Source organism: Echinococcus granulosus (assembly GCF_000524195.1).
Source record: "Echinococcus granulosus chromosome Unknown EG_S00046, whole genome shotgun sequence".
NCBI lineage: Eukaryota > Metazoa > Platyhelminthes > Cestoda > Cyclophyllidea > Taeniidae > Echinococcus > Echinococcus granulosus.
Window position 1 is genome coordinate 87,645 of NW_020170426.1, and position 8,373 is coordinate 96,017.

Sequence of the window (8,373 nt, forward strand, 5' to 3'; positions counted from 1 at the left end):
GTCGTATTACATAATAACTCCAAATTGCATAATTCATATTAAGAGAAATATAAGATTTATTTTAGGATTGCTAATCTCTTGATTGTAATGACGGTTAGTCTTTATTTGATTAACTGAGAAAACGCAAAGAGGGCCCTTCTCAAAATGGCTCCTTTCAAACTAGAATGTTTGCAATTGGAAGCAGCTAGCGTTTGGATATAGTTATCTGCTATCGATTTTTATGGTAATACATTGCACCTCTAAAATTTTTTTCGTTGTTTTATGTTTTAATGTTAGTGAGAGTTATATTTGCCGAATAAGAATATTTCTTTTAATCTTCTCTAACTGATCATAGCACGGCTAATTGTTCTTCGCGTTCCTTTGAATCCTCGCGTGTCTGCATATGTCTCTTGCATTCGAGCCTTCTGTTCTGCAAGATCTTGGCCTTGATGCTGCTTTGCAAGCCAAAAACATTACAACAGACACTAATCCTACCGGTTTTCAGTATTTATTAAGGCCGTTGAAGTCTACTGACTATGGTATTCACGTAAATCCTCTCTAATAACTTTTAGATTATTTGCACCTTTTGAAGCAGCTAACCGTTGTGGGAGATATATCTAAAGAGGAATTTGAATGTAAGTAGTGATATTGTCATTATTTTCAGGCCGCTTTAAGGAATTCACTTCCCGTCCAAACACATACTTCATAGTTGTTTTGGAAGATTTGCCTCTCCGTAAATTGATTGGATGTGCGACTTTACTTGTCGAGCTGAAAATGATCCATAATCGCTCTAAAGTTTGGAATCTTTTCTTTTTTATTACTTAATAGCGTGGCCACATTGAGGATGTTGTGATCGATGAGGCTTACCGTAGCAAAGGTCTTGGGAAGCTGTGAGTGCCCATTGTCTTGAACGCTTCAATGATATTATGGGTGGTTTTTGTCTGTCATTTTAAGGCCACGCAATAGTTACAATAGTGGCTGCAGCTTTTTGTTGTTTTCTGACTTAAGCTACCTTTTTCTTAGTCCAGTTTTTTGTCATTTTGATTCTTTTGTAGATTGGTTTCTGTTCTAATCGAAGTTGGCCGGTCGCAGGGATGCTATAAGATTTCGCTTGATTGTAACTCTGATAAGGTGGCCTTTTACGAACGCAATGGCTTCAAACAGGAGACAATATCTATGTGCGTCCGACTATCTCATTGAACTCCTGACTTTAACCTTGCTGTTCTTCACCTTTTACCTTCCATTTTACCAGTGTGAAGAACTTGTATTTTCTAGCACCGTTGACACGTCTTTCACAGTTTATTCCTTCATACAATTATTCTCATATTTGTAATTGTCATTTCCTGCTTTGGAAAACTTTTCCTTGACCAATAAATCACTAGTTCCTTGGATAAGTGATACGTGTGCTTTCCTATCTTACGTTCGCTCTTACACAGATCAGCTGAAATACGCATGTACAATTCCCTAATGAACTGGAAATTCGTAAAAAGTGGTGGGGAGAGGTATGTCAGCTCACCCATCATTATTGCCTGCCCCTACGATTAAACGTGTGAAGCTAGTGAAATTTGTGAACCCTCAATCGACTTTTTATCGCCGGCTGTTAAATGTATTCAATTTCAATCCATTTCATATGGATTTAACAATGTCAGGGCCGTACGATCACGACATCTATGTGTGGGCTAAATGGAGTTTTTTTTTCAGGACATGTATCAGGTGGCCAAAAATTGTTCCTTTGGTGGCTTGTACTCAATTGTCAGTTATAAAGTGGATGCGAGTGCCTACACACATTATTGTGTACCATGGATGTGTGTCCATCAGAGGCATTCTTTTTCCTGTTTGTTCTATTTCCCGCCTATTTTGAACTTGCATAGCATAGACTGTTGGTCAAGCGTGGTAAAGGCAATTCAAAGCTTGGAAATTGCTGTGTCAAAAAAGGCATTTCACTGATGTGTAGCGTTGGTGATGTTGAGGCAATTGGTTTACACCCGTGGCCTTAATGGGAGATAAAAAATTTGTGGGAACCACAAAGCAAGTATATCCCAATTGTGTCACCGGATTACGACAGTCCTCTAAGCCAATGGATTTATTCTTAACTCCTTGCATGTACGCTGTAAGGGTGCACCATCCACTTTATTTTGTTTGTTGGTTGCTCTATGTTAAGAAATATCTTTTATATCCAAAATTGGGTAAATAAACATCTCGGTTATTTACAGGCAATTCGCTTGCTACTCACCCCGCACTTTCAATGCCCATTTTGCTTCAGGCTGTGTGTGTGTGTGTGCATATGTGTATGTGAGTGTGCATGAAGGTCAGATATTGGCGGTTGAGCTCCGCCTACTCAATACAACACGATGTCAACTGAAGTATGCCAGTAAGGTTTCTCCCTCAAGGTAGAAAATCTGTCGGGAGAAAGTACCATTTCCGGTATTTCGAGACAATGCTGGATTCCATATCCATATTCCACTCGCATGCCTCCTGTCAGCTATCTACCATCCTTTCTTGGCTTCAATTAATCACACCTGAAGTGAAAATCCGGAAGATGGAAGAGAAACATAGGCGGCGATGCTCAAGCTTTAGGTATTTGCTTCTGACTACAAGATGCTGTATAAAGGGAGGGTCCGCTGCAAGCTTGTAATGCATTGCGAAAAGGTTATGGGTTTTTGGCTGTGCTCATATTAACAAATGAAATTGTCACGAAAATTTCTGTGCTTATCTCATTTTTGTTGTAAAAATTCCCAAATAGTTATTCTGGATCAGTTTTAGGGAGTCTATGCCTTAACCGCAAACATGGTAGGGAAATAGAATGTCTACTTGGCATTATTGAACACTTGCTGATGCAGTACTCCCTTTTCGTTGTGGGGATCAGAAATATGCGTGGCACTGTCTACACGTTTTCCACATCTTCATGATTGTCGCTTTCCTCTTTTGCTTCATTGAATTTATCAATATCCTGGATTATACAGTTGTCAAGAAGTTAGGGTAACATGAACCCCACAAATACGGGTCGCGTCAGGTTTACGGTTGAGCCATTTAGGAACGTTGACTCATAATTCATGCCTGTATTAAATCATTGGTAATTACTCAAAAGATGAAGGTAATTCTCTTCAATTTAGCGCAAGGGTAGAAGTTCTAGGGAGGATGGTGTGATGCGACATTAAGTTGCCAACACAATGCCGTAGGTGGTATCAGCTTTGTCTTTTACAGAGTTAGAGTAATTCTACTCTAAAAGAGACCTAGCAATAAGTATTCATTAATTAAAACGAAAGGGTGGACGTCTTCATAACATAAAATAATCCAGAAAACTTTTCAAAAATGCATAAAAGTACCAATTTGTACCCAGAAATAGGGCATGTGCAAGGACAAATAAAAGATAAATAAATAAAAAACTTGTGTGATGGTCACCAAAATGTAGTCAATCCAACTTTAAATGAAAAGTTTGGAGACACACCTTGTGTTATGCTTTGAAAGTTTTTTTAACACTGCGTCTAACGACACGAAAATTTCGGTCTCCGCAATTTGTGCTTCTATTTGACCGTATGGCCTTTGGCCCGTGACAGTAATCTCAGTTCTACTGTAGCGTCCCAAGACTTCCTGAAGACGAAAGAAGACACAATACTCGGGCAGAATATATATTCAGCGCAGAGAAGGTGTCTGGGCTATTGGCACGGCCCGAAGGCCAGCCCACCCAGCCTGGTACAAGAGGGATACTTCACAATTCCACAAGTGGCGCCTCACTAATACCGAGGGATAAACCACTATCGTATTATACTTCTGTACTTCGGTAATGTAACGTAGAAAGTACTAATGTAGAGCACTAATACTTCTCGGAAGGCAAAACAAAAACAAAATATTCGGTTGAACTGTGCATCGTCGACGTATAGAAAGGTTTAGGGCCACTGGCATGGTCAGAGAACCAACCACTCGGCAACACCAGAACCCCTAAGTGGCCCATTATCACAAGGAATATTGTAATACTTATGTTGTTTTAATGTGCCTTTCAGGGAGGAGGGAAGCAGAAAATTCGAACCTGGTAACTGGATCGCCCTCTCCCTTACCTAGCGACTGCGGCTCCCCTCCTTCTTGAATATTGTATTTTCCCTGTACATCTTGTCGTCTTTAATAAAGATGTCCAAAGTAAACCAACCGGGCTTGTCTAGGAACGCTAGGGATCGGGAAGCGGAGACCGAGGAGTCTCGCTCCACAATATTCATGGGTCTACAGTTGAACATATGCAGCTAATAAGAAAAACGCAAAGGGTTGCATAATTGTATTTTTTAAATAAAGGCGATAAATATTATGTGAAGTAGGAACTTTTTAAGCGAGCATTCAGTACTTATCCATAACTCTCTCTGTAATAAATATGTACTAATTTTTTGAGCTAAAGCAGCATTTAAATTGCACGATAAAGTCAAACTTAAGTTGGGCTTTTATCTAATCACAGAGAAAGGCATTAGTGGCATAATTCATATTTACTCCCGTTTTTAATTCACTTGACTACTGACGGCGCCATATTTGGCGGGGATGGATACGTCCTTTGTTGTCTTGCCCTCATCTGCCCCCTCGCGTTTTACGATGCTTACGTTGTTGCCTGCTTACTCTACTTTTGTTTTATAAAGTATAACGTTTTGTCTGCCTCGAGTGTGCGTTTAGATACCGATAGGAATGGGATTTCAGCCGCATCGGCTCGGATTAAACTCTTGTGAACGCTGGTTTTGTCTGGTTTAAACGGACGCAACTGTATTATTCCACGCAAATATTCTCATAAAGTTTGTTGACTTTGGTTTGTACATACAGGTGCCCTTTTCAGGAGAACCGTTATCGGTCTATCGTCGGGCCCGGATTCCTCAACTTCAAAGTTTGTTTTCCTTTTGCTTGCTTCTTATTATTTGTAATTGATAACCATCTATGAATATTGCCTTCTTTTCTTCATTTCTTCGGCTTGTTGAAGTAAGTTGCTGATATCCGCGTCTGCGCTCATGTATTGAAGTAAGTGACATAGCATAGACTTGACATGGCGGAGCGTCGATGAATGCGTGTTTTGATTAGAAGTAAGTCGTCACCTCTAGTCAAATTATACTTTACTATGCTTTTACCCCTATGTAATTCGTGCGGTTTTGCTACCAAGTAAGTTTTCCTCCAAATTTACAAGGCAGGAGATATGTTTAACGCGCTGGTGATAAGGAATGTGGCCATGCGTTCACGCTAATATGCTCTTATCAATTTACTTCTGATGGCTTGAAAGTAAGTTAGCCCATTAGCATTGTTGGCACTGAAATTGGCGCAGTTGGGGCGAGGTTTTGGATGCCTTGAGTTGACATTGTGGTTAAATGCTTAGGCCAATGAGCAAGTCTGCGTTGCGCAATGTGGCTTGTGTCATCTGTACCAATGCTGGAGTCGTCGAGTCTGGTGGCGTACTACCGGCCTGTCACCTTCGGCTATCGTCTTTTGCCCTAGGTGTCGTGATATGTTGAGACGCAGCGCCTCATTTTTTGGAAATTTGTAATAGGCCCATCAGTTACGCGAGACGCCATGTGACCGCCGTAGGTCTTGGAGGTTCTTTTTTCCATTCGATTTCGTTGGGGATATGTTGCTGTCTACGTTTGCAGTTCCGGGTTGTCCTTCTATGGTTCATGCATCAGCACGCTGCGAGAGTACAATCGGATTCTCCTCGCCTGGGGCCCTTTTTTACGTGCTACCCGTCTTACGCTTACTCAGTAGTTTTCTCCATCGGGTTAACTGCGGGTTGAGTCTCTGAAACTTTCACTTCATTATTTCCTCGTACGTGTTGCTAGCTTTGTGTTTGCGCGATTTGCAGTTGTGGTAGCTGGTGTCTGTTGGTGCTGGGCACGTACCCGGTGCGGCTGTGATGTCAATTTAGTTGGAACTACGCCAGTACCAACTGTTAGCGTTAAGGGGTGGGGGGCGCCACGTAGCTCGCGAGGATGTCGCCGTTGTGATTTGTCTATAACTTACTCTTGGGGGTCCTGCGGTTGCGCACGCCCTTTAGCTTGGTTGGCAGCGGCTAAGACAGCGGGAAGATTGATGCACGTTCATGAATGGCGGTAGCTAATTTGACGCTTTTGATCAGTAGAGTGGGTGATGGTGGCGTGGTAACACGGGCTTGGTGTTGGATTGCACAAGCATATAGCGGCTGGCTGTTGTAGTACGTCTCGGTGTTGGCATCTTGCTGACCTTTTTCCATGTTCGTTATGGGAGTTAGTTTCGTACGTGGCATGAATGACGCAGCAGACGATTGAGCGTCGGTGCACTCGTCGGAGAAATGTGTTTGACTCTGTTTTTAACTATTTTCTGATCACTCCAGGATATGATAGTTGACCAGTTTTTCCTCAGACACTTTACTTCCTCTCCGCTTGCTTTCTTCCACGGTTCTGTTGTTTGTATTCTCGCTTCCAAGCGTTTGTCTCTGGGATTTGTATGTCTGCATTTCTGGACCTCCCTTTTGACGAGCTAGCCTGAAAGTAGGATGCCTGGTTATGTAGGCGGGCAATTCGATTCCGAAGTGTTCGTCCTTTATTACTCTGGCCGGACACCCCAGTGATGTGTAGGGACTGTCCACATCTCCTACCCTCTGATAATTTCGCGTTGATCAATTTGTCCCTCCTGTTTACTGGCGCTTAACATATTTGGTGCATGGTGGTGTTATATCCTGCGAGTCGTCAATTTGTAAAGGTGCTTTTCATGGAAGTTGTCTGTTTTAGTTCTGTCCTCTTTATTTGTATGTGGCGGCGTTAGTTATTGTCGGTCAAGCTTTCGTGTCAGAAATATGTACCTCAAGTCCCATTGTGCCTTTTTTTTGCGATCTTTACAATCACTGGGAAACCTGACTTCCTCTGTTGTTCCACTGTCTCTTTCACAGTGATGAGTTGTACGGGGTGGTGTATTCATCTGATAAGTCTAACCTCTGAGGAGCTGTGTTGCTAATTTACCGTGAATCAATGTTTCCGGGTCGTGTAATCTAACAAACAGTGTAATTCCTCTAGTCTGTGTACACTCAGAATGCACACTTTGGCTAAATGTAAGCATCGCACGATTTGTGAGTCTCATGGAGATGCCGGTAGTTCCTCTGGTGGGCTTCCTCACTTCCACAGCTGGCGTTACACTTGCTCACTAGATGCGCATGGCTAGTATTGCGACAGTTCTTTACTGTTTACGGAACCACAACTCTTTCCGCGCTTTGGATCGAGTTGGCCTCGCAGAGCTACTGTTTAGTGGTATGGGCTGATTAGTTTTCCCCATGCTTTAAGCTTCCTTGGTTACGACTCTATGACCCGCGGTGAAGTTGTGTTCCTGCGCATTTTTCTGTTCATGGTTTTATATGAAATGGCGCGACCTAATTACTTTGGCAGTTCCAAACTTTTTTTCGGTTTGTAGCACTTAAAGAAATTCACAGTTTCGATGGTCCTGCTGTTGCACGTTAGCTAAGGCAAATCATTTTTACGTATGTCGGTAGGAAAGTGTGACCGCTTTGGAGGTTAGCTGTAAGCGTTTTTTTTTTTCCTATTCAATATACTTGTTGATGGTGGTTCCGTATTTTTCTGCTGGTTTGCAGTGTTCGTCACTCTAGCTTCTAAGTTGTTCCGAAGTTTGTGCCTTGACGGACATGCGGCGACGTTTGTTGGTCGGTTTCCTGGCCTTAGTATGCTCTACTAAGATCTTGATCGTCGGCGTCGTGTCAGCTGAGCCTCCGCTGTTTCCGGTGTAGTAAATGCTTTTTGGTTTCGCTCTTCAATGGGAGTTTCAATAAACGATTCGTAACAATTTCGATGGTTTTAACAATTAAGTGCCTTAAGAATTGTGCCGTGTCACGGGTTTGTTTGCCTGCTTGATGCAGTCAGTCAGTTCTGCTCCATTTGAGTTTTACACACCTTGGTCATTTAGATCACATATGTTCCAGCTTATTACATGTAAATCATTACAGTTTGTGGAAATTCCTTAGTATTAAACTGTTTGATTTGGCAGTGAGTACTTTGTGTGTTCACTACTTCATGTCTCAGGTAATTTAGTTGTGATAAAATGTCAAAGAAAAAGCAGCTGTCCCATCTTACATTGGTAACTCCGATTAGTGAAAAGTAGTTTTTTCCTGCTTTGACTTTGTGCCTGCTTGAAATTCCTGACCGCTTTATTTGCGTGTCGCAAGTGAGTTAGTCTTGGCTCTATGAAACGTACACTGCGTCCACGTCATTTCTTTGTGTCAAACGATCTCAACTCGTTTATTCGATGTTTCCAACATGATGGGCGTGTATCGAAACAATATTCACCTCTATGAAGCGCTGTCACAAGGGGAAGTTGTACTATTTGATTGTTGGTTTATGGGTGTCTTACTTAAACTGAAAAGTGTTTTACGGTAGAAAGCAAGGAGTGCTTGTGTAAAAA

The 8,373-nt window shown here is 42.0% G+C and overlaps 2 protein-coding genes across 2 annotated transcripts in view; both read left to right on the forward strand. All coding sequences in view use genetic code 11, as the record gives it.

Annotated features, from left to right (window-relative positions):
- Positions 1–382: 382 nt before the first annotated feature.
- EGR_05788 (putative glucosamine 6-phosphate N-acetyltransferase) lies at positions 383–1,524 on the forward strand (the record flags this gene model as incomplete). The annotated part of the gene is made up of 6 exons (XM_024495037.1): positions 383–518; positions 552–614; positions 644–774; positions 808–869; positions 1,035–1,157; positions 1,416–1,524. 6 exons carry the CDS (start codon positions 383–385, stop codon positions 1,522–1,524), a joined length of 624 nt encoding a protein of 207 aa, XP_024350500.1.
- A 3,360-nt stretch (positions 1,525–4,884) lies between these two features.
- EGR_05789 (hypothetical protein) overlaps positions 4,885–8,373 on the forward strand; it is a gene marked incomplete at both ends in the record, with an annotated part of 11,212 nt that continues 7,723 nt past the window's right edge. The window contains 3 exons of the mRNA XM_024495038.1: positions 4,885–4,926; positions 6,302–6,399; positions 7,832–7,994. Coding sequence (XP_024350501.1) covers positions 4,885–4,926; positions 6,302–6,399; positions 7,832–7,994 — 303 coding nt within the window. The remainder of the gene's footprint in view (positions 4,927–6,301; positions 6,400–7,831; positions 7,995–8,373) is intronic.